The following is a 26,400-nucleotide window of genomic DNA, read 5'->3' as shown; positions in this document are numbered from 1 at the left end:
CAACACCTTGCTTGTTTCAGCAACAAAGTTTCATCAGGTTCTAGAGTCCATGTTACAGCAAAAACAGACTCAACTACACGAATGCCCGGCTGTCCCGTTTTCAGTCTGCTGTGCTTTTTTACTGATTGGTTCTCCTCTGTGTCTTTCTCACTCAAACACCCACATGGACAGCCACACACAAGCCTCTCCTGGTTGAATGTAGGGCCTAATTTTTTCCTTTACCTCAGGCTGGTGGACGCAGGCTGAAGGGCAAAGTTGTTGTACTTGACTGTGTTTACTACATTACCTATGTAGTAATGTAGGCCTCTCTCTGGCCTCTCTGCTCCTGGTAACCAGTCACTTCCCATTATTCAGCTCCATTGCACAGCTTGCACTGCCCTTAGGCACCGTGTTTGGAATACTGCAGCTGCATACAGATCGAAGTGATGTCTCCTCAGCCCCATTGCTGCACATTAATGAATGTATACTGTGGGAATCAAACAGTTGGTCACAATTATGAAATTTAAATATATAGACATTAGATCAATTAGGTCAACTTACATGTAAAACTAATTTTAAACTGTTCTTTCTCACTGTCTGACCCAAAGCACTTGTTTCACCTGTAGGCAACAACATGTACATAATTTACATATTCATACAACCAATTTAAATATTATTACTCATTTTAAATAGAGGGTTTACCATTGAGCTACCTGAAAGGCCGGTATTAAGTAGTTTCATCTTACCGTCAAAAGTGAATCTATGCAGCACACTCATATCCCCTTTGGACCGGGGTTCGTAAATAAAACATTGTCCATTCAGCTGTAAAGATGTCAATTTCCTCCTTAACCCCATTTAATGGCAAGAAGGTGAAAAAACTGTGGAAATATGCATACTTTATTATGTTTAAAATTAATTGTTATCATCAACAGTGCACAATGGTCAACGTGTTCTTTAGCCTACCTGTCTTGACCACAAAACTCACAACTACATCACTGCCGGGTGCAGGCGGAAGGCCAGGGATTGCTAAAGTATGATATGGCGCCCTCAAGTGGGAATTCTGGAGAAAAAAGTTGCCTTTTCTCCGAAGCCTTTTCCATCCATCCTGTCGTGTGCACGGTCGTGCCTTTCCATCTGCTCTTGCTTGCCTTTATGAGCACGTGACATAATTGGAGGCAGAGGACTTTGACAGAACATTCTTTCATTCGATGTGAACCGTAGTCGTCCGTTCAAAAATGTCGGACAGATCGCCTCGAGCCGACAACCCGAACTCTGTGGTTTGTAACATATGCGGTATTGCTTACACTTTACCAGGTAAATTCATTGTAATAATTATAATTTACCAGTCCACATATTGTCATTCATGTTGTTTAAAGTTTTAGCTATATCGAGCTAACGTTACCTGTCAAATTGCACACCTGTTAGCTAGCATCGGACCACGTTGTGGCTACCAAAAGTTACACGGTCCATTTTCTTCAGTAAACAGGCGAACTGTATTTATACAGTAACGTTATATAGTAGCTAATAATACATTTTGTTGACTTGAAGAAGCTTATCAAGAGTTTGGTCCGGACACATCATCTCATTCTGCCTATAGCCTGCCACAGTGCCAATACGTCTGGACTGGACCATTATGGCCAGAGAGGAAGTATCTTCCATAAACGTTAACTCTATTATGGCGTAGGAAAAAAACTATTGTTGCAGGTTTAGGCACCTCCTTAACCCAACCTAAAAATGCACAAAACGTTATAAAATACATTTTAATGCCATTAATCTTTTCAGAGGACGAAATCGTTGGCAACCTTCCCAATGTCCTCCTGTGTTCCCACATCTTCTGCACTACCTGTCTGCGCTCGCTGGAGTTTAACAATGTCATTCTGTGCCCTGAATGCAAGGTATGGTACAGTACTGGCACCTGATGTCAACTATACAACAAACACTACATGAAACTGATGACCACATACATATTTCAAAAAGTGGTAAGGCTGTAAATGCAATGGTGAATGTATACACTTCCCTGTATATCTATAGTCCCAATATTTTCAAAATGTTCACATTTACAGTAATATAAATCAAATCCAATTATATTTGTCACATGTGCCGAATACAACAGGTAGACCTTACAGTGAAATGCTTACTTACAAGCCCTTAACCAACAATGCAGTTTTAAGAAAATACCTTTAAAAAAAGTAAGATAAGAATAACAAATATTTAAAGAGCAGCAGTAAAATAACAATAGCGGGGCTATATACAGGGGGTACCGGTGTTGAGGTAATATGTACATGTAGGTAGAGTTATTAACGTGACTATGCATAGATAATAACAGTAGCAGCAGCGTAGAAGTGGGGGGGGGGAGGAATAGTCTGGGTAGCCATTTGATTAGACTTTCAGGAGTCTTATGGCTTTGGGGTAGAAGCTGTTTAGAAGCCTCTTGGACCTAGACTTGGCGCTCCGGTACCGCTTGCCATGAGGTAGCAGAGAGAACAGTCTATGACTAGGGCTGGAGTCTTTGACAATTTTTAGGGCCTTCCTCTGACACCGCCTGGTATAGAGGTCCTGGATGGCAAGAAGCTTGGCCCCGGTGATGTACTGGGCTGTACACACTACCCTCTAGTGCTTTGCTGTCAGATGCCGAGCAGTTGCCATACCAGGCAGTGATGCAACCCGTCAGGATGCTCTCGATGGTGCAGCTGTAAAACCTTTTGAGGATCTGTGGACCCATGCTAAATCTTTTCAGTCTCCTGAGGGGGAATAGGATTTTGGTGTGCTTGACCATGTTAGTTTGTTGGTGATGTGAACGCCAAGGAACTTGACGCTCTCAACCTGCTCCACTACAGCCCCGTCGATGAGAATGTGGGTGTGCTCAGTCCTCCTTTTTCTGTAGTCCACAATCATCTCCTTTGTCTTGATCACGTTGAGGGAGAGGTTGTTGTCCTTGCACCACACGGTCAGGTCTCTGACCTCCCTATAGGCTGTCTCATTGTTGTCAGTGATCAGGCCTATCACTGTTGTGTCATCGGCAAACTTAATGATGGTGTTGGAGTCGTGCCTGGCCGCGCAATCATGAGTGAACAGGGTGTACAGGAGGGGACTGAGCACGCACCCCTGGGGGGCCCCCGTGTCGAGGATCAGCGTGGCAGATGTGTTGTTACCTACCCTTACCACCTGGGGGTGACCCATCAGGAAGTCCAGGATCCAGTTGCAGAGGGAGATGTTTAGTCTCAGGGTCCTTAGCTTCGTGATGAGCTTTGAGGGCACTATTGTGTTGAAAGCTGAGCTGTAGTCAATAAATAGCATTCTCACATAGGTGTTCCTTTTGTCCCGGTGTGGAAGGGTAGTGTGGAGTGCAATAGAGATCGCATCATTTGTGGCTCTGTTGGGGAGGTATGCAAATCGGAGTGGGTCTAGGGTTTCTGGGATAATGGTGTTGTGAGCCATGACCATCCTTTCAAAGCATTTCATGGCTACAGACGTGAGTGCTACGGGTTGGTAGTCATTTAGGCAGGTTACCTTAGTGTTCTTGGGCACAGGGACTATGGTGGTCTGCTTGAAACATGTTGGTATTAGACTACACTACGTGATAAAAAAAGAAAAGTATGTGGACACCTGATCAAACGTATATGGAGTTGGTCCCCCCCACCCTTTGCTGCCATAACAGCTTCCACTCTTCTGGGAAGGCGTTCCACTAGATGTTGAAACATTGCTGCGGGGACTTGCTTCCATTCAACCACGAGCATTCGTCAGTTCGGGCATTGATGTTGGAAAATTAGGCCTGGCTCGCAGTCGCCGTTCCAATTCCTCCCAAAGGCGTTCGATGGGGTTGAGGTCTAGGCTCTGTGCAGGCCAGTCAAGTTCTTCCACCTCGACAAACCATTTCTGTATGGACCTCGCTTTATGCACGGGGCATTGTCATGCTGAAACAGGAACGGGAGGCTGTTGCAACAAATATTTCCCTTCACTGGAACTAAGGGATCTAGCCCAAACCATGAAAACCAGCCCCAGGCCATTATTTCTCCGCCACCAAACTTTACAGTCGGCACTATGCATTGCGGCAGATAGCGTTCTCCTGGCATCCGCCAAACCCAGATTCGTCCGTCTGACTGCCAGATGGTGAGGCGTGATTAATCTCTCCAGAGAACAAGTTTCCACTGTTCCATTTGCACAACAGCATGTGACATTTATTGTCAATCAGTGTTGCTTCCTAAGTGGACAGTTTGATTTCACAGAAGTGTGATTGACTTGGAGTTACATTGTGTTGTTTAAGTGTTCCTTTTATTTTTTTGAGCAGTGTATATTTTAGGCCTATATTTATTTTGTTTGCAACTATAGTTGAAATGTTTTCAATTTACCTTTTTTAGATTTTATACATTAATATTTTGTTTTTTTACATGCTTAATTGAAAATTTGCACAAAGGTTCTAAATAAAAGGAGAAATAATCAAATATGAGTAAGTACCTTTTTATTTGTTGAGTATAATTCAAAGAGAAATAGGCCTTTACATGTGGTCATTTTATATAAACTATTTATTCATTGAATTTACAGAAAATGTGCTATATCGTGATATGTATCGTTATCGGGATATGAAATTACCTATATCGGGATATGAGATTTTGGCCATATCGCCCGGCCCTACTGTCAGCATCGGGTGGTGGCTGATGTAGCCGAATCCACTAATTTGAAGGGGGGTCCACATACTTTTGTGCCAGTTCATACTACTTACCAGCAGGCTAATTGGCTGCAGTGTGAATAAGTAGTGTAGTTGTATGAAATGCAGTGGGTGTTCCTGCAGGTTGAGTCCACTCTTCCTGAAGGAGGGGTGGAGGGACTGCAGGTGGACAGCAGAATCATCGGCCTCATCTACACAGCCAAAATGAACAAAATGAAAAGGTATATAACAGTTTATTTCACATACTTATAAATACACATGCCCGCCAATATGATTCACTTTGGCAGTTTATAATGCAGAAACTGAATTGCTGTCCAGTTGACCTTACACGCATATTAAGAGCATGATTATAAATAGAAAACATTTCAATATGATTTCCCCCTATTCTAATTTTTCTTTTCAGTGTCCATTTATCAGCTAACTCTGAGCGAACACTCTACCATTCTCCTCAGACCATTATGGGTCCTTTAGTTAGTAATCACAGAGATTCTGTCTCATATCTCAATAATGAACAAACACTCCAAACTGGAAATATAATGCATTTGGAAAGTATTCAGACCCCTACACTTTTCCACATTTTGTTACATTAGACTTATAATTTTTCTCAATTTTAGAATATTTTTTCCTCATCATTCTACGCACAATACCCCACAATGAAAAACCGAAAACAGTATTTTAGAAATTTTTGAAAATGTATAAAAAATAATAAACTAATCTTTATTTACATAGTGCCTTCGTAAAGTATTCATACCCCTTTACTTTTTCCCCAAATTACATTACAGCCTTATTCTAAAATGTATTAAATTGTTTTTTCCCCCCTCATCAATCTACACACAATACTCCATAAAGATGAAGCAAAAACTGTTTTTTAAAATTAATTTTTGCTAATTCAAAATAAAAAACTGATATCACATTTACATGACTATTCAGACCCTTTACTCAGTACTTTGTTGAAGTACCTTTGGCTTGGTTTTTGCTCTGACATGCACTGTCAACTGTGGGACCTCATATAGACAGGTGTGTGCCTTTCCAAATCATGTCCAATCAATTTAATTTACCACAGGTGGACTCCAAGTTGTAGAAACATCTCAATGATGATCAATGGAAACAGGATGCACCTGAGCTCAATTTCGAGTCTCATAGCAAAGGGTCTGAATACTTATGTAAATAAGGTATTTCTGTTTTAATTTTTTTATAAATTAGCAAATATTTCGTAAAACCTGTTTGCTGAAGAGGTTTTGTGTGTAGATTGATGAGAGAGAAAAAAACAATTTAATACATTTTAGAATAAGCCTCTAACGTAACAAAATGTGGAAAAGGTCAAGGGACCTGAATACTTTCCTAATGCACTTTATGTAATCGTTCTCATTCTGTAGACAACCTTTATTTTTGTTTATTTAAACTCTGGTAGAGACAGACCGAGGCATCACAGAGTCAAATCCTCGTCTTTACCTGTCGAGGAGGACACAAAACAGGTATGGTTTGACGTTAATATAAGTGTGCTTGGCCTGTCTGATCAGTAATATCCAAGCTCCTGGGAGTCGGTCAGCCAAACACAGATGCAGGGCATTATTTAAAGAATGCTGCAGAAATGGTCGAATTTCTGTTGTTTCTATATAGTAGGCAATATATGTATTCGGTTCTAGGGTCCAGATGTAGAGACAGCACTGAAAGCAGTAGAAGAGGCTCTGTCTCAGGCCTCTGAGAACATGGCCAATCTGGACAACATCCATCAGGTGAGCGACAAAAGGATTGTCCCACATCTCCTGTCCTTCCATCTGTACTGATCCAATAATACTATGGCCTGGTTTCCCAGACAGATTAAACCTAGTCCTGGACTAAAAAAAGCATATTAAATGGAGAATATACATTGCGCATGCTTTGTAGTCCAGGACTGGGCTTAATCTGTGTCTGGGAAATCAGCACTGTATGAAAGCAAGATGTTACCTGTAGCATACCGGTTGCTTGCCTCTGCAGACTCTGGTGAAAGGCTTGATGGTGCAGGTGAAGAGAGAGAAGGCCAGACTGCTGATGGAGATAGATGAGGCTATGGACAGGGCCTTCACCATCCTCAATAGAAGGTACACTACTCTACAACCACCTCATACCTTCCTCTCACTAATGGGCTAGTGTGTTATGTATTTATAGCTTCTGCTACTGTGTGTATTGGGCTTGGCTGTAATGCTTTTTATCAGGGCTGATCAAATGGACGTATACAGTGAGTGGACCCTCCCATTATTTTTCTGGTTTCATGGGGTGAGGTGTAATTCCTGCATTGTCAGGAAGGGGGCACTGGTGGCTGAGCTGACCGACATGGAGCAGCACTTCCCGTCCAGCAGGAGGGAACTGGGCCGGGTGGAGGAGAGGATGAGGGCCCTGGGCACAGCCATGCAGAAGGCCAGGCAGGTTGGACAGCACCCCTCCCTGGAGAGCTACTGCGACCTGGAGCAGGTACATACATACATACATACATACATACATACATACATACATACATACATACATACATACATACATACATACATACATACATACATACATACATATATGTGGCACTTCACTTCAAACATACGAGGTGTGTTTGTGTGTTGAACAGTTGTTGGAGACCCTGCAGGCTTCTGTGGATGTACAGTCGTTTGACCTGAAGTGTCTGTCTCTGGGCTCTGGACTGAGGTGAGTCAATAAAGTTGACCTGAATTACAATTTGAAACCTTGTAGCTATGTGGCCTGACTGGAATTCTGCTACTGTAGTTTGAACTCACATCTGACCCATGGCGCGCATGTGTGTGTGTGTGTTAGCTGCATAGCACAGCAGGATGCGCTGGGCAGGAGTCTGAAGGCGTGTCTGAAGATCAACATTGGGAACGCCAAGATGTACGTCCAGTAATTGGCTACAGAGAAAAAAATATATATCTTTGTTTACATGGTTTAACTGCCTTTTGAACTCCACCCTCAGTCTGACAGATGAGCTGATCCACAGAGACAGAGAGAGGCCCCAAGAGCAGGCAGGGCCCAATAGGAAGGCCCCCCTGCTCCCACACTCCGTTAGCACCAGAGAGCCCAGCCGCCCCCAGCAGCAGCAGCAGGAGAGCCAAACGATGATGAGGCCTCCCCCGCCCAGCACCAGAGAGCCTGTTCCACCTCACCAGGAGCAGGAAAGCCTGAGGATGACTAGGCATACCTGGGGCCCCTCTCCCAGCCCTGGCCCTTGGCCCTTACCCAGCTCCAGCCCTGTCTCAGACTCTGGACCCAACGTCATCATAGAGGAGATTATAGAGGAGATTGAAGAAGGAGGAGAAGGGAAGGATGAAGTCAGTTTGAAATCCTGCCATCAAGTCACCACAGCCTCATCCAAAACCACTGCAGCAGGGTTCTCAGTTGGAGGTTAGTGACAATGTCACAGCAACATTTAGAGAGCACGTCAGTGCATGTCTGCTGAGGTAAACCGCATAGGATAATAATGGTGTTCCTTGGTTTCTGATTGTAGTTGTCCCAGCCCACCTGTCTGAGCTGCAGCAGGCCAGTGAGAGACAGAGAGCCCAGAGGAGCAGCAAGAAGATCCAGGAGGACCTCCTACCTGTCAGTCAGGGGAAAGGTAGAGGAGAGACAGACATCTAGTGTGCGCACTGTTGATCCGCACAACACACATTTCACATGATAACATGCACAACAGTTATGGTCACGTAATCTATAACTTGATGAATAGAGACACATAGAAACTGTGAGTGTGTGCAGTGTTCCAGGAGTGGGTGATGGTGACCCATGTGGTGAACCCTAACCACTTCTACATCCGCCACGTGGCAGAGCAGAGGGCCTGTATTCTGCTGTCCAAGAAGATCAACTCTCTCTGCTCTGGAGAGAGAGGACTGTTCACAGCCAGCGACATACTGGAGACTGGTGAGATCACTGTGTGTGTGTGAAACCTTACTGTGGGTATGTCCCTTTCTCTAGGTTTTATGGTGTTTGTGAAATGAAAGCAGTGCAATGTTGCCACTCTGACTATTGCGCGTGTGTGTCTCCGTCAGGCTCCACAGTGTTTGTGAAGTGGAAGGAGGGGATGTGGTGTCGGGCCACCCTGACAGAACTGTTCCAGAGAGGTCACCTGGACCCAGTCCGCAGCTGTCCTGTTCCTGAACTTCACCGTGTCAGAGTCTACTTCCAAGACTACGGTTTCTGCAAGGGAATAGCCCTGCAGAGGTACAGACACACACGCACACACGTGAAAAACCTAGTAGGCATGAAAAAGGACAGAACATTGACTTGTTTTTTCAGTCACCCAGGTCTGTCTTTCTCTTCCACCTCTACTTCCCCATTCCCAGTGAGGAGGCAGGTCCAGACCTGTTCATCAGGGACATGAATGAGCGTCTGAGAAGAGTGGACGTCGCCGGCCAATCAGAAATGAGCCGCTGGCTCCCTCAGGCTATCAAGTGTTCCCTCAAGGACATTGTGCCTGCAGACCTGGTAAGTGGAGGACATCATGCCTGCAGACCTTGTAAGGGGCATACATTTGCATATTGTCCATATTCTGACATAACATTTGTGTATGTCGCCATCTATCTTTTTCTTCAAGTGAAGGGCTATTGTATGTGACTAGGATGAGTTTAGATTTGTTTTCTTTACCTGCATCCCCCTCCTTTTCCTCTCTTCTCTCCCAGACTAAAGGCTGGAGTGCGGAGGCCCAGGATGAGTTTCGTCGCGTGGTGGGCTCAGCCTCAGTAGAGATGCAGGTGTTTGGTCAGGAGAGAGGTGCTCTGCTAGTGGATCTGAAGAAAGCCCCCATGGACAGCGGTTCCAGCAACATGCCTATGTCCCTCCGAGAGTACCTGGTCTTCCTCGAGCTCGCCAGGTACATACATACTCATGGTCATGAAAATCCTGGAAAAGACATGGAATTTTTTTAATGATGTTTTCCAGGCCTGGAAAGGTTTTGGAAAATGATCAAATCTGAAAAATTGTGCAAATAATAATTTCTGTTCATGTAATTTATTTAGAGACAGTTTTTAAATATTTTATCAATCAAATTAAAATCCACATATCAGCTAGGATCGGAATGACACTTTTGCACAGCTGTGTTTACCCGCATCACCTGCATTTGTAAGAAAATAGTGGGCTGTTGCTCAAGGAGAGCGAGACAGTCGAACATTGCAGCAGCAGGTAGTCCTAGCCTATAAAATATGTTATATAACGGGTGAGTCTAATGCTGATTGGTTAAAACCGCATTCCAGCCGGTGTTGGGGTCCTGTTTTACAGGCCCCTTTGTTGGAGGCTTAATTCGTGTCGCCATCCCTGACGCACTAAGCAGAGAACATCCAGGGACCGTCAACTCCCGTCAGGGAGGAGGAACCTGGTGCAATCCACCGTGCGCCCTGCGGGGGGGCGCTGACCTGCCCCTACGTTTAAAAAAAAAAGTTACCACCGGCTAAATCTATGATGGAACAGATTAAATACGCATTTTAACATCTGACTGGGCAATCCGCTGTCTCATCAGCCCAGCCAAGCAATTTATCAACTCGATCTCCACTGTAAAAAGCATCTAGACATTATCTCACATTTCTTTTAGACTAACATTTCGTTTTCAACGGCAGAGATTGGTATAAACCTTGCTCTCTGTCCGACATTTGCAACATTGTTTCAATATTCATATTTGATCTCTAGCTGTCCCATAGTAATGAACGTGATGAGACAGGCAGGCAGCGTTTCTCAGCCAGTCGAAATCATGAATCAGCTGGCATAATTTTTTATGGGTATATACAAAGAAATGTCAATTGAAAAAAGGTCAAACTAAACGAAGTGCAACTAGTTTGGAGTTTTTTCAGTTTGAAGTGATTGTGTTAGCTGAGTTGTTGGCTAGCTCCTCTGAACAACAGTGTCCTGACAAGTGAGCACATTTCTATACCAGGTGAAATCGCGCATCATTAGCTCATTGTTATGGATGTATCCAAATAAATGGCACTAGAAAAGAGCTTAAACAAGCAACTACTTTGTGTTATTCTGGCTGCACTTTTTTACGTGACTAAGTTAGCCGTAGTTGGCTAGCTTGCAAGCAAGGGATAAGAACATTGCCAGCTAGAATTGCAATGGAACATTTAGAACGAACGATTGGGTCGCATCCATAGATGCAGAACAAAAAGACTGAATGACTGGGTCGCGTCTCTGGCAACCGAACCGATAGAACAAACGAACGACCAGCCTGCTTGGTTAGCCACCTTAGATTTGTGTTGGGACTATATCTTGTGGAAGGATGAAATAGTATGAATAAATTCATCAAATTAATGTTTTTTTAATGAAAATATGTCAATCAGTATTGTAATATGTTGGTAACACATTGTATAAAAGTGATAATGCCCTTGAAGCCGGCGTTTGGAGGATATATTGGCACAGTTTACCGGCCCTGGACTTTGTCTCGGGCCTAACAACACCCCTGCCGACTTCTTGGGCATTATCACTTAAATAGAGAACAGACTAATAACTATGTAGCCAATTCAAAACATATCTTGTGCCCTTTAGTTAACTGTTTAGCTATTGTTAGCTTGTATTAATGTTTTCGTCATGTCCAAAACACTCGCGAATAAGGCCATACAAAGTTGATTTACTTTTTTGAACGACTCAGATTATTCATTTTAAACTATTTTTCACGAAATGAACAATACACTTCACCATTGTATTAGTTGGGATTTGGTTCAAATGCAGTGAATCAAAATAAGAATTTGTGAATCGTGAACAGTAATTTTAGAAAAATGGATTAGATGTAGCCTTTCTTTTGGATTAAGTGGCTTAAACTTGTTTTGTTGATACTTATAGTTTATTTGGGCATCCAATGTATGGGACATTGCAACACAATAGATGCTAGTCAGCCTGCAACGTAAACACTTCTAAGGTAACTAAAATAAATTAGAAAAGGTACATTTCCTGAAGAAAATGTGTGGGCTTGCTTCAGCTGAATAAAAAGAGTTGTGGCCTATCAAAGCCATTTGATCTTTTGATATATTGAATGAGCAAATTATTTAAAAAGGCATAAAATGTATTTGGTTGTAATGTTGCAATTTTATACATCAAGGGTGGTAAACCATCCTCCAGGACAGCTAATGGGTGGGCAGGCTTTTATTCCAGTCCCCCTCAAACAAACCACATTTTAGAAATTAGCTGCTGAACCTTACCTTGATAAACTGTCTCTGTGTTTGAGCAGGGCTTGATCAAAAGCCTGCACACCCAGTAGCTCTCCAGACTGACCTCTTGTTTTGTACAGTTGCCTAACAGGTATTTCACTTTGTGGGGGGTTAAGTGCTTTGAACAACGACAGTACATGGGATCAGAGAGCAGCCTCCCAGGGTCGATACCACATTACATACTGTTTTATACATACACATAGATGCCGTTAATTATTGGTCATGGAAGTTTGGTTAAAAGTCATGGAAAAGTCTTGAAATTCCATTTGTCAAAATATGTAAACCCTGCATACTGTACATATCCAGTGTTTCCCTTATATGAGTTTTGCGGAAGGCTGCATCAGTTTCTTCCTTGTTGCCATGGATAATCAGTAGTAATATGTTTGTCCCGTTCTGCTGCTGTAGGTTTTATTCTCCGGTGGCGTGGAATGCCAAGACTGTGCCGTGTGGCAGGAGGCCTCTCCAGTTCTACCTTCCTGTCTTCCCTCGTACCAACGTAGAGCTCAACGCTGTGGTGTCCCACATAGACACACCCTCACACTTCTACATCCAACTGGTAGGTCACACACAAACACACACACATTCCACACACACATGAAAGCATTATCAGCTGATATTCCAGAGCCCTCTCTAACTCTTCCCCCTTGCTAATTAAACGCAGGTTGACAACATGGAGTTCCTGCTGCTGACAGCCAAGCTGCAGGAGTGTTACAGCTATGACTGCCCCAGCAGGGGGACCAGAGGAGAGGACCAGGACTTGGAGGTCTACTGTCCTGTCCTGGATCAGGCCTGTGTGGCACGCTTTGACGATAAGGTCTGGTACAGGGCCCATGTCATCGGTCAGTACACTGTCTGTGCGTGGGTACACTTAGGGCAGTTGCGGTGACCGAATTACCGGCAGTCATGAGTCACGTAGGCCTACATGAATGCTCTCTGTAGGACTACATGAATGGTGCTGATGCGTAAGGCAGTATAATCAACTGGCCAATGAATGGCTTGGTACTCAGCGCCCTGTTCCTCTAATCTGAATAATGAGGATAAATGGTGATGGGAGTTAGAGGTCCCGTTCAAAAATAGACCCGGGGCTTTCCCAGACGGACACAATATGCACAGTACACTTTTTAACATAGAGACCCGGTCAGGTCCACAACCTAGCATGAGAAAATTCCATTTGTTTTGATACTTTATTAACCGGTGTGGAGGAAAGGAGAGGGAGAGCAACAGAACGAGCATGGCGCTAGGGAGAAGGGGCCTGCGGTGTGTGTGTGCGCAGTGAGTGACACGAGCAAGCACAGAAACAGAGAGCGACGGCAAGCACTGTTAACTCGCGCTAGCAGACTTCTTGCTTGTTATTTATCATCCTATCTGATAGAATAGTACCCGTCTTGACTGCGTCAAACTGAGAGAAGCTAGCTAGGTAGATTAATTGAGGCTAGTCTACATAACGTTACTGCGCTTCTTTTCTTCCTTCAGTGTGTGTGTGCATGCTGTTACAAATAACAACTCCATTCAGATTATTAAGGAGCAGTCTACCTGTTTGTTTTTGATCTTTGAGACCGTGAGACTAGCAGTCATTGGCATGATGGTTACCAACTGACAAAATGTAATGACTGCCACAGCCCCTAGGTACACTCATTGAGGTCACAATGTGTTTTTGTTTTTTTTACGGTATTGTCCCCTTAGATCAGTGGTTCTCAAACCTCTCCTGGGGGCCCTCAACCGTTCCATGTATTTTATCTATTCCAGAACTAGCATATCCTGATTTCAAATAGTCAACTAAGTGAAATCTGGTGAGCTAGTTCAGGGTTAAAACAAAATAGTGAAATGTCTGGAGATCCCGAGGAGAGGTTTGAGAACCACTGCCTTGGATAATAAATTATATGCAAACTCCAAAAATGTATGGAAAAAGAGTCTACCTAAAGACTAGAATGTTATTGTGTGTGTAGGTATTCCCGGGGGCAGGAAGGTGGAAGTCCAATTTGTAGACTTTGGCAACAACAAGATTCTGTCAGTCAATGACCTGAGGAAGATCAAGGATGAGTTCTTTGCCCTCCCAGCCATGGTGAGGTCACACTACACTAGAATATGTTGGATGGAGAATAAATAAGGCTGACTGTATCCATATACCATCCCAGCATTAACTGCTAGGGTTGGTAGACCGGGCAGGGCACTCCTATTATTCAAATGGCTTGCACAATTACCCCCCCCCACCCAGGCCATCCAGTGCTACCTGGCTGATGTGATTCCTCTGGAAGAGGGTGAGACATGGAGCGAAGCGTGTATAGAGAAGTTCAAGAGTCTTGCTGACCAGAGACTTGTGACCGCTGTGGCCACAGGTAAGACGGGCAGAACTGGAGAGTTCTCCTTTCACACGGCACTGTCTTGGCATCCCACGACAACCGTGTGACTGTTCTGTAGTTGATTGATTTGTGTGTGTCTTCTGAACTCCCAGAGGCTGGTCGAAGGGGCAGGGGTCTGCCAGTCAGGCTGTTTGAGACCAGTGATTCCAGCGAGCCGTTAGCAAACATCGAAGATCTGCTGGTCAACGACCAACTGGCCTGCTTCAAGAAGGGGTGAGTGTGTGTCTGTCATCTCACAGCAGGATACTTCATGGGTAAAATCAATAACTAATCTTATTTAGACTTTTTGATACCTGCACACACAGATGTGGGTATGGTTCCAAAAATGAGATGTTTTATTTTACCCCATCTCCCTCTCACTTAGTATCAAATCTAAGGACACCCAGGCGCCAGTGGTAGACACCACAGTGTGGGACCCCCCACTCGAGGGTCTTCTGGCTGAGTCTGAGCCAGCCCCTATCTCCCTGGGCCAGGAGACCCCAGAGCAGGACCAAGACCCCCAAGAGATCCAGCCCTACCTGATGCTGCCGGCCAACCTGAAAGACCTGAGGGTCAGATTGACCCACGTGGTCTCACCCGGGAGCTTTTACGTCCAGCTGCTACAGATGGACACCCAGCTCAAGAGGTCAGCCAGTGGGGATGGAGAGGAGGGCAAGGAGGGACAGACAATGGCTTACTGAAGCCTCACCGAATCCAGCAGAGAATCTTGGGCTGTGTTCACACAGGAATCTTGTAACTGTAGAGTGGATTGACAGACATTGACTTGATTTTCTATGATGTGTGACTTTAGAATGAGACGCTGATGAGAGGTCTGTGTCATTTAGTTATCGCTCTCTCCCCCTCTGTTTCAGGGTGTATGAGTTGTTGAAGCAGGAGTATGCCCGTACAGAGCCCCAGGAGATAGAGTGGAAGGCAGACATGTACTGTGCTGCCTACAACAACGGGGTCTGGGAGAGGGGCCAGCTCTGCTCTCCTGTTTCCCTCGGCTGCATTGCCGAGGTAACACACGAGCACGCGCACACACACACATCTATCCTTTAAGAGCCACAGAAGTGGACTAGGAGTGGATTTAGAAGTAATGACATTGTAGCAGCTTATTGCAGCCGATTTGCCATTACTGTTTCATCAGTGATTGACAGATGGGTACATCCAGCTGTAACTGCAGTGTGGTGTTTTGTCTCCACATGGTGTTAGGTAGTACGCTGTGATTTTGGCAACAAGGTGAAACTCCATGTGAACAACCTGAGACCACTGCTGCCCAGTCTGGTTGGCTCGCTGGTGCTGGAGTGTTCCCTCAGTGAAATCAGGTGAACACACACAAATGCAGCGCTGACCTCAAACCCCCTCAAATGAAGGGCTGACCTCAAACACTGATCCCTGGCAAAATGTTCTGAATTAGTAGACCTTTCACACAAATAGATTCTGACAGGTTTCCTCAGGGCATGAGTTATTTATCACACCTATCCTAATACTGGAGCAAGGGGCATGCTATTTTCCTTAGACCTCATTTCAAATTTCTCACTCTTTCTCCCTCTCGCTCCATTTCTTTCTCTCTCCCTCTCAGACCTGCAGGCGGTCGTTCCACCTGGACAGCCACAGCGTGTGACTTCATCTCCTACTACCTGACAGGAGCCATGGCCATCATGACCATCAAGGTGACGCCACATCACACACCTTTTCCTAGCCCTACCACTTCCTGTAGCCCTTAACCACTTCCCCTAGTCCCTACCTCACTGTTTTGTGTTTTTTTAAATATATATATATATATATATATATATATATATATATATATATAAACTTGAATGAGTAGGTGTGTCCAAACTTTTGACTGGTACTGTGTGTGTAATATATATACACTGCTCAAAAAAATAAAGGGAACACTTAAACAACACAATGTAACTCCAAGTCAATCACACTTCTTCTGTGAAATCAAACTGTCCACTTAGGAAGCAACACTGATTGACAATAAATTTCACATGCTGTTGTGCAAATGGAATAGACAACAGGTGGAAATTATAGGCAATTAGCAAGACACCCCCAATAAAGGAGTGGTTCTGCAGGTGGTGACCACAGACCACTTCTCAGTTCCTATGCTTCCTGGCTGATGTTTTGGTCACTTTTGAATGCTGACGGTGCTTTCACTCTAGTGGTAGCATGAGACGGAGTCTACAACCCACACAAGTGGCTCAGGTAGTGCAGCTCATCCAGGATGGCACATCAATGCGAGCTGTGGCAAGAAGGTTTGCTGTGTCTGTCAGAGTATTGTCCAGAGCATGGAGGCGCTACCAGGAGACAGACCAGTACATCAGGAGACGTGGAGGAGGCCGTAGGAGGGCAACAACCCAGCAGCAGGACCGCTACCTCCGCCTTTGTGCAAGGAGGAGCACTGCCAGAGCCCTGCAAAATGACCTCCAGCCGGCCACAAATGTGCATGTGTCTGCTCAAACGGTCAGAAACAGACTCTGAGGGCCCGACGTCCACAGGTGGGAGTTGTGCTTACAGCCCAACACCGTGCAGGACATTTGGCATTTGCCAGAGAACACCAAGATTGGCAAATTCGCCACTGGCGCCATGTGCTCTTCAAATAAGTGGTTGTTACAAATGGGGCTTAGAGGAGAAGGGGTAAAAAGTCTAAAATGTTGACAAAATTGTCTCCAGATCTTCAAAGTAGAGAGCGCAATGGGGTTTCCAGTGTACTTTGAAGGACAGTGGGGCACAAGTAAGAGCAGAAAGGGAGGATGATTGGCAGGAGTGTCCTTCTAATGAGCACCAGCTGTTACTTGGAGCATTACACCAGACCACAATCTTTTGAATATTGGCTGTCCAATAGTAAAGCAGTTGATTTGGAAGTGCCAATCCTCCATCTTGTCTCCTTTTGAAGTATTGTTCTATATATCCTAGGTGATTTGCCAGCCCAGTTAAAATGACTGAGCCTATCAAACTTGGTAAAAAATGATTTCGGGCAGAAAGATCAAAAGACATTGAAAAAGGTTTAGAAACAGAGGTAAAAAAAAATTCATTTTAACTTCTTATGGCTGCATCCCGCTAACGGGATCGATATGACAGCAGCCAGTGAAAGTGCAGGGCGCCAAATTCAAACAGATCTCATAATTAAAATTCCTCAAACATACATGTGTCTTATATCATTTTAAAGGTAATCTTGTTGTTAATCCCACCAAAGTGTCCGATTTCAAATATGCTTTTCAGCGAAAGCACTACAAACGATTGTTAGGTCACCACCAAACCACAATAAGCACAGCCATTTTTCCAGCGAAAGATAGCAGTCAGAAAAAGCAGAAATAGAGATAAAATGAATCACTAACCTTTGATTATCTTCATCAGATCACACTCATAGGACTTAATGTTACACAATACATGCATGTTTTGTTTGATAAAGTTCATATTTATAACAAAAAATCAGAGTTTACATTGGCGCGTTACATTCACTAGTTCCAAAAACATCAAGTGATTTTGCATAGCCACATTGTTTCAACAGAAATACTCATCATAAATGTAGATGATAATACAAGTTATACACATGGAATTATAGATATACCTCTCCTTAATGCAACCGCTGTGTCAGATTTCAAAAAAACTTTACGGAAAAAGCAAATCAGGCAATAATCTGAGACGGAGCTCAGAACAATAGCCAAATTAGCCGCCATGTTGGGGTCAACAGAAACCAGAAAATACATGATAAATGTTTCCTTACCTTTGATGAACTTCATCAGAATGCAGTCCTAGGAATCCCAGGTCCACAATAAATGCTTGATTTGTTCGATAATGTCCGTTATTTATGTCCAATTAGCAACTTTGGTTAGCACGTTAGCAGTAAGAAATTCCAAAGTCACAAAGCGCATCCACTATAACGTGACAATGTCCAAAGGTTCCGTAACAGTCAGTAGAAACATGTCAAACGATATACTGAATCAATCTTTAGAATGTTGTTAACATACATCTTGAATAACGTTCCAACCGGAGAAATAGATTGACTTCAGAAGAGCGGTGGAACGGAGGTCCTCCTCGTGTGACGGCGCATGGTCAACGCGTGGTCACCTCATGGCAGTGATTAATAATTCCTGTCTCCTTCGGCCCCCCTTCACAGCAGAGTCATCAGACAAAGTTCTATTGACTGTTGACATCTAATGGAAGCCGTAGGAAGTGAAAACTCATCAATATCTCGCTGTAATTTCAATAAGAGCTTGGTTGAAAATCTACCACCTCAGAAACAATTCAAACGGGAAGTGGAACTTCTCAGGTTTTTTCCTGCCATATGAGTTCTGTTATACTCACAGACATAATTCAAACAGTTTTAGAAACTTCAGAGTGTTTTCTATCCAATATGAATAATAATATGCATATATTAGCAACTGGGACTGAGGAGCAGGCAGTTTACTATGGGCACCTCTGTGCACCTTTCATCCAAGCTACTCAATACTGCCCCTGCAGCCATAAGAAGTTAACAGATTGGATTCTGCCAGCTAAGGACAGAGGCAGACTATCCCAGCGTTGTAAGTCTGTTTTAACTTGAGTGACTGGACTTACGAAGTTAGTTTTATGGAGGGTAGCCAAAGGTGTTATATTCAAACCTAAATAGGAAAAACCAGAGGGCGACAGACGGAAAGGCAGGGCTCCAGGGTGAATTTGCTTGGCAGCGGGGTTGATCGGAAAACATTAACTTTTCTTAATGTTCAATTTGTAACCTGAGAATGATCCAAATGTGTTTAAAATAAGCCGTATGTTATAGACAGGGTTAGTGATATATAATAGTAGATCATCTGAATACTGTGACACTTTGTTCTTCACCAGCTCGGTGGAGACCATCCATGGTTTTACTTGAGTTTCTCTTTACCAGCCTTTTCCTCTTTGCAGGAGAACACAGAGCAGCGTCCGGTGCCGGTCTCTCTGTACTGCTCCAACCGGGCCGGGCAAGACGTCAGCATCGCAGACTTCCTAGTTAGTGAGGGCCTCGCTCTGAAAGAGAGGAAGCCACAGTGAGTAACAGAACTCTTGTGTGTGGATGTATGTTTCACAGTTGAGTATAATATGTTTCCTAGGACCCATGTCTTTCTGCTGGCTCTACTTATCTGCCCTCTTTGTCCCTGTGTTCTGTGCTACAGAGCGTCCCCCATGCCTAAACTAGAGGAGTTATCAGACTCTGACTCCAAGTTCAAGGGCCTTCAAAACAGGACACCTAACACAGAAAACCAGCCCCCCAACCCCTCCTCTGACTGGTCAGTTTCTCCCCGACCCCTCTCCACTGCCCCTACGCCTCCCAAACCGGCCGCCCATACTAACCCCTCCCCAGAGAAGGTGAAGACACAGGCCTACTGCCCCCCTGAGCTGCCCCACTGTGGACGCACTCTGATGACAATCTCTGCCATCGGAGAGGATGGCCTCATCTACGCCATGACGCAGTACGCAGGTACTCTCCTTTCTACTGCTGTTTACCTCTGCGCTCACTCTCTCTCTCACACACACACACACACACACACACACACACACACACACACACACACATACCCTGAGTTTTACACAATTTGACACAGACTTTCCATGACATAGACTGACCAGGTGGAAGCTATCCCCTTATTGATGTCACTTGTTAAATCCACTTCAATCAGTGTAGATGAAGTGGAGGAGATATGTTAACTTCTTACGGATCATTGGGACGCTAGCGTCCCACCTCGACAACATCCGGTGAAATTGCAGAGCGCCAAATTCAAATTACAGAAATCGTAATATTAAACATTCATGAAAATACAAGTGTCATACATCATTTAAAAGCTTAACTTCTTGTTAATCCAGCCGCTTTGTCAGATTTCAAAAAGGCTTTACGGCGAAAGTACACCATGCAATTATCTGAGGACAGCACCCCGCACACAAAAGCATTACATACATTTTCCAACCAAGCAGAGGTGTCATGAAAGTCAGAAATAGCAATAAAATAAATCACTTATCTTTGAAGATCTTCATCTGGTTGCAATCACAAGGGTCCCCGGCTACATAACAAATGGTCCTTTTGTTCGATATCCCAAAAAAGTTTATTTGGCCCGCTTGACTCAGTAATCCACCGGTTTCCCTCGTTCAAAATGCATACAAATGAATCCCGTAAGTTACCAATAAACTCTTCCAAACATATCAAACAACGTTCCTAATCAATCGTCAGGTACCCTAATATGTAAATAAACGATACAATTTAAGGCTGAGAATACCGGAGACCATTACCGGAGATAAATAACGAAGTGCACGCCCTCACCGGAACGCGCCACAAACGCGACAGCCAAAATGGGAGCCACTTGTATTGTGTTGTGCTTTGCTGGCATGCATCTAAGAAAAATAATTCAGTTTGCCCCACCAAGATTTACATGCTAAAATCACCACTGTGGTCATCATAACAGCCCTAGGTGACACACTCAATATTAGGAAGGTGTTCATAATGTTTTGTACACTCAGTGTACATGCGTAATTACTGTGTGTTTGTCAGGGCGTCAGTTTGAGCAGCTGCGGGAGCGTCTACAGCAACACATAAAGACCCTTCCCAGGCTGAAGCCCTACACCTGGAAGAGTGTCCTGGGTTGTGCTGTCATGGGCTCTGACATGCTCTGGTACAGAGGAGAGGTGCTGGAGGTCATCGGAGGTCACGTTAAGGTACAGACACGTTTTTTGTGAACAAATAAATACTGGGATTTTGAACAGTTTATACAAATGATGTCTATACAAAACTTACAACACCCAACCTATACGTGTGTGTGTGTGTCCCAGGTGCGCTACGTGGACCAGGGTCTAGTGGAGAACATCCCAGTGTGTCACGTCTACCCCACAGTGTTGTGTGAGGACATTCCCCAGCTCTGTATGCCCTGCCAGCTGCACGGCGTCATCCCTGTGAGTGGACTAGATTCAGAATCGTGGTGGTTTAGTTCAGTGTTCCATCTCAGTAGCTTCCTCTCCTTCATCTACATCATCTCTGTCTCCGTTCAGGTGGGCAGGACGTGGCAGTGGGATGCTGTGGCTCTGCTGAAAGAGCTGCTGCTAAACCGCTGTGTGGACATGCAGGTTATGGTGAGGTGGACACTACATACACAAAGATGGTATGTTAGTGCTGGGGGGATATGAGGTGATCCTGTCAGTTTGAGTAAATGTGAGTGTCTCACTATAAGCTGCAGGCAAGGCCCTGTATCAGTTGTGCATGGACTCACTGACCTGATGTACGATGAAATGTAACAAAAAACATGACTGTGTGTGTTAGGAACTGCCTGAGGATCCTCTGGGCTGTCTGACAGTACAGATTTCTCTGGATGGCATGACTCTAAGCAGAATCATGGTTCACCACCAACACGCCTCTGTAGACCAGGCTATTGCATCCATGCAGGAGGTAGGGAGGGAGGGGTGGGTATGTTACCCTTGTTTCAGTCCCCCCCCCCCCCCCCTTTTTTTTTTTAAAGTAGGCTTTGATTCAACACAATTGTCTAAATCTGTGATTTTCCTCAGGAGCTGGTGGTGTCATCTCACCTAGATCTAGATGACTGGGACATTGACACAGAGGTACGTTGGTTATTCAGTGCCATCTGTATATAAGATGTTGTTTGAAATTGCTAGTATGCACTGTGATATAACTTGCCAATTACATTTGTTTATTTATTTATCGAGTGTGAGATTGTCAGTCATCCCCACTGCTCTGATGTGTTTTCCTGTCTTATGTACAGGGGTTGGAGGACCCGGGGCCAGTACCGAGGGTGTTCTCATACCCAGACCTGCCTGAGAAAGGCGAACGCTTCCGGGTCAGGATCAAACACCTCCGGACCCCCAACGAGGTACTACCACTTCCATACCCAACTGTAATGTCAATGTCAATTCTGAAATTATTTGTTATGCCTTTTGCAACTTTTTCTACTGCGTGTGTGTGTTGCAGGTGTTCCTGTATCCCTTAGATGGCAGTAGTTGTATGGAGTCTGGTGGGGAGAGTCTGGAGGAAGCACTGAAGAGAGTCCATGACAGGATTGACCGTCTGGCCATGCTCTCGGACTTCGCCATTGGTAAACCACAACATGATCACAAGCACTTTCCATGGACTAAACTTCACACTTAATCCTTAATGCTTTTACTAAAACATTTCCATAGGGTCTTGTAACAAGGATTTATAACGAGCTAGGTGGTAAAGTGCTGACTTGTTGATCCTGTGTGTCTATCTCTCCAGAGGCCCCGTGTCTGGCAGAATACAGTGATGGGAAGTACTACCGGGCCAAGCTACTGGGCTTCGCTGGCCTCAACCCTGTTAAGATCCTGGTCAGACACGTGGACTTTGGCTCTGACGACACCCTTCCCACACACAAGTAAGACATCTCACTGTGGGTCCAATCCTACTGGAGATTGGAGCATAAGTAAATCACATTTTCGTGCAGATTGATTGTCTATTATATTGACAAGATAGTCAAGTGACCACTCTAACAATGGAAATACACATCCTCAAAGATGGAAGGCAGGCGGAAGGAGGCGAGATCAGGTGGGACCATTCTAGCCGATGAGAGGGCATGCGAACAACAGGCCTTAGAGCAAGAGCAGTGGTTCCCAACCTTTTTCGGTTACTGTACCACCAACTGATTTTTGGTCTGCCCTGAGTACCTCTGATTTACTCTCATGTGCATTTTACCAGTAAGCCTATGGCCTTATGAGTCCTAGTACCCCTGGTTGGGAACCTTTGAGATAGACGACTCATCTTTGTATCTGTGCCATTATAGCGTCTGACAGCATGGGCAGTGCCATTGAGGTGGTCTCCATTTTAAAGTAGTCAATTTTCTTATTATTCATTGGCTGATTCCTCCCAATTCATAGGAATCCCCACCCTGTTGACTACTTTAAAATGGTGGAAGTCCTCAATGGCAATGTCCACGCTAAAATGGGTAATAGAGTCCTCTATCTCTATGACAAAAAGTCAAAAAGTATTTTTTTCCCAAAGTTGCCAGAATGCCACATGCGTCCATTTATATCACTGTATTTGTTTACAACCTAACCATTACAAAACTTCTATTAGATCAAATAAGCCCCACATAGCAAAAAAAAAAAAAAACTGTTGACCAAATTAGACACTCATTGACCTCCATACAAAAATGTCTGTCATTTTTGTGGACAGATTTTGGGCAGAGTAAAAACCTCTCGCTTTGCCTTTTCCTCTCTGGTTACCGGAGGTAATATGGTCTTTTTTTCTCTCCGTCAGGCTGCGTCAGATCCCGGCCCATCTCCTGCGGTTTCCCTGTAAGGCCATCAAGGTGCGGGTGGCGGGCTTCAGACCACCCCGCCTCAACCTGGAGAAGGAGCGCTTGTCCTACCGGCCAGAGTGGAGCCTGAAGGCTGCCCTGGAGATGATTGACCTGCTGCACAGCTGCTGCACCGCATCCGTTACCGTGAGCAACATCTGCCTTAGTTATCCCCGTCATATCAGTGGCAGTCATAAAAGGCTGGACAGACAATGACGAGACATTAAGTGTGGTCATGGTTATGATAGTGGATTTTTGGCATTCAGCGTCACTGTGGTCTCTGCACAACAACAGAATTGTTGCATGTGTGTATTGTGGTTATAAACAATATACCGTTCAAATACCATTCAGCCAATTAGGTCATTGTGAGATTGTAACCGTGGTGCTGTTGGTCATCTCCGCCAATCATGATAATGAAGTTATAGTGTAGTTTTTATGATAATGGTGATAATGAAGCTATAGTGTAGTTTTTATGATAATGCTGTTTCCTGGTTGTCTCAGGCCACTGAACCGGAGCTGTCTGTGTTCCTGTATGACGAGGATGGAGCTCTGGTCTACCTGCCTCTGGTGGAGAAAGGACTGGCTGACTTTGACTAAGACACTACAGCAAGAGACAAAGGTGGGTTTGGCTCTCATTCAGGAGTAGTGTTGCACGGTATACCGGTACCATGGTACCAAAACGTCATGATACCAACATTTTTGAATCACGTTGTACAATATGATACTACCACATTTTTCAGCCCTACCTATCTAAAAAATCATCCCCTACCAGCCTTCACTCACCTGCTTCTCTCTGCATCCCCTACCAGCCTTCACTAACCTGCTTCTCTCTGCATCCCCTACCAGCCTTCACTCACCTGCTTCTCTCTGCATCCCCTACCAGCCTTCACTAACCTGCTTCTCTCTGCATCCCCTACCAGCCTTCACTCACCTGCTTCTCTCTGCATCCCCTACCAGCCTTCACTCACCTGCTTCTCTCTGCATCCCCTACCAGCCTTCACTCACCTGCTTCTCTCTGCATCCCCTACCAGCCTTCACTCACCTGCTTTTCTCTGCATCCCCTACCAGCCTTCACTCACCTGCTTCTCTCTGCATCCCCAACCAGCCTTCACTCACCTGCTTCTCTCTGCATCCCCTACCAGCCTTCACTCACCTGCTTCTCTCTGCATCCCCTACCAGCCTTCACTCACCTGCTTCTCTCTGCATCCCCTACCAGCCTTCACTCACCTGCTTCTCGCTGCATCCCCTACCAGCTTTCACTCACCTGCTTCTCGCTGCATCCCCTACCAGCCTTCACTCACCTGCTTCTCTCTGTCCGCTCTTCTTGCATATCTATTCTTCCATCAGTTTTTAAAATATAATTTGGCCGTTGTTACATCGGCACAAAGTTGGTACATTGTATTCTTTCATTGCCTGGTATAACCAAGGTCACAGGCCAGTCTAAGTAGGCTTTGTAATTTCAAGTTCGCTGTCACGCAGCCTCTGAGCGACAGAGGATAAATGGAGCACCGCTTCGAGACAAGCATGCTTGCAGATTTACAGCAGAGAACACTGTGTCTAGCCCAAATGGTTCCAGAAATATGATCCATATTAGCAAAGCTACCTTTTTTTATTCCTGCATGATTTTGCACACATTTTATATAATTTCACAAACCATGTCACCGGCTGTTTTAAATTTTATATAATTTCACAAACCATGTCACCGGCTGTTTTAAACTAATCCCGGGTTGCTAATTATTGGTTTGATAATTGTTCAGTCATGTTACCTAGCTAGCTAACAACCGGCTAACTTTGACACTAGGTCTAGGCAATTTTGATTGGCACAGGAAGAAAGTAAAGGGTCTGCTACTCATGAGATGTGCTTCGAAGGTAAGTGAGTAGCTACAGCCCAATATGGCGACCGGAGTATAGGCGAGTTGATGAGTTGAAAGGAGTGGGTGTATAGAAAGCAAATCAGCTAATTTTGCGTGGTTGATTGGGCTGCGCGACAAGTTGATAAGCCGGGTAACTAACGTGGCCATTTAATTCCTACCATTTTATTTCAAGTAGGATAGTAGCCTACACAAGAAATAACTCATTGATAACCATGCATACATACATACTCTACTACTCAATGGGGAGGGCATGAATGGCAACACCGTGACACAGTACTCTTCGCTCCCGCTTGCCCATCACTACTGTCCAGCAACGGCGTGGGAAGTAGCTACCTAGTAGCCAATGTCCGGGTGATAGTCACAGTAAGCACACAGATACAACACATGAAGCATATTGGGATACACTACCCCCTTCTCAAGGTAGGATTCATATAGGCCTAATGTAAACCTAAACTATATCAGAAATTATCTTTCTGGTGCTCCTTAAATTCTGTTCAGTTAAAGTTGGGAGCTGTGTGTGTATGTGTTTTGGGAGAGTGAGTGGTGTGTTTCATGCAGTGTTTTCCTCTTGCTGCCACAATGACATGCATACATCTTCCTCCCATTCTATGCAGTTTCCATTATACAATGAACAGTGTGAATTTAATTAATTACATGTTGTAGAAGTGTGAATGAATATCAGTGACAGGTTTTTTTGCGTAGCACATAACGTTTAGAAAACGGGAACGGGCTAACAGGACCCCAGGCCACTCGGCATCGTATGGTCAGTAATGGTTTTCAAAGAAAGTGTCATCTGTTTGTTCAAGAGAGCGACGTCAAGTCTCTGTAGTCTGAATATGTTATTAAGTAACCTTTCTCTCCACCAGAGATCTGCTGTGACGTTGGACGGGTTCTTCAGTTCCCTGTTCCTTCTGCATTGTAAGAATGCTGCCTTCAATATACAGTACATAAAAATCTTGAACATTGTTTTATTTAAAATGTTTTTTTGAGCAGAATGTATCTAAGTTGGCTGAGCACTTTATTTTCTATCTGAAATACTGTCTGTATGAAGGGTACAGAAGTATTAAAGTTTATTTAAAACTGCTTCAATGTGTCTGACTC

General features: G+C 44.5%; 1 protein-coding gene across 2 annotated transcripts; it reads left to right on the top strand.

Moving 5' to 3' along the window:
• The first annotated feature begins 1,071 nt into the window (after positions 1 to 1,071).
• Positions 1,072 to 26,383, top strand: rnf17 (ring finger protein 17). 2 transcript variants are annotated; one of them, XM_055878181.1, is made up of 37 exons: positions 1,072 to 1,293; positions 1,762 to 1,874; positions 4,769 to 4,866; positions 6,057 to 6,120; positions 6,292 to 6,381; positions 6,623 to 6,726; positions 6,928 to 7,096; positions 7,242 to 7,318; positions 7,445 to 7,519; positions 7,626 to 8,029; positions 8,133 to 8,240; positions 8,381 to 8,542; positions 8,671 to 8,842; positions 8,965 to 9,106; positions 9,301 to 9,491; positions 12,217 to 12,367; positions 12,473 to 12,650; positions 13,758 to 13,873; positions 14,027 to 14,147; positions 14,264 to 14,384; positions 14,536 to 14,796; positions 15,023 to 15,170; positions 15,366 to 15,478; positions 15,736 to 15,826; positions 19,044 to 19,165; positions 19,292 to 19,596; positions 20,659 to 20,822; positions 20,937 to 21,056; positions 21,153 to 21,233; positions 21,421 to 21,546; positions 21,663 to 21,716; positions 21,878 to 21,985; positions 22,084 to 22,207; positions 22,369 to 22,504; positions 23,386 to 23,572; positions 23,927 to 24,044; positions 26,166 to 26,383. In XM_055878181.1, the coding sequence occupies exons 1-36, from the start codon at positions 1,215 to 1,217 to the stop codon at positions 24,020 to 24,022; spliced, it is 4,971 nt and encodes a 1,656-aa protein (XP_055734156.1). In that variant the 5' UTR covers positions 1,072 to 1,214; the 3' UTR covers positions 24,023 to 24,044; positions 26,166 to 26,383. The 2 variants fall into 2 exon arrangements, with proteins under 2 accessions (XP_055734156.1, XP_055734155.1); XM_055878180.1 differs by having other exon boundaries at positions 1,073 to 1,293; positions 7,602 to 8,029.
• The last annotated feature ends 17 nt before the right edge of the window (positions 26,384 to 26,400 follow it).

Source organism: Salvelinus fontinalis, chromosome 23 (assembly GCF_029448725.1).
Source record: "Salvelinus fontinalis isolate EN_2023a chromosome 23, ASM2944872v1, whole genome shotgun sequence".
Lineage (NCBI taxonomy): Eukaryota > Metazoa > Chordata > Actinopteri > Salmoniformes > Salmonidae > Salvelinus > Salvelinus fontinalis.
The sequence above is the reverse complement of the archived record's forward strand: the minus strand, read 5'-3'. Positions and strand labels throughout refer to the sequence as shown.

Excerpts from the sequence above, each read along its gene's own strand:
- rnf17 (XM_055878180.1), top strand. The coding sequence starts at position 1,215 with ATGTCGGACAGATCGCCTCGAGCCGACAACCCGAACTCTGTGGTTTGT. Across the intron at positions 8,543-8,670 it reads CAGCGACATACTGGAGACTG|GCTCCACAGTGTTTGTGAAG; the intron begins GTGAGATCACTG and ends TGTCTCCGTCAG. Across the intron at positions 23,573-23,926 it reads GCTGCACCGCATCCGTTACC|GCCACTGAACCGGAGCTGTC; the intron begins GTGAGCAACATC and ends TGGTTGTCTCAG.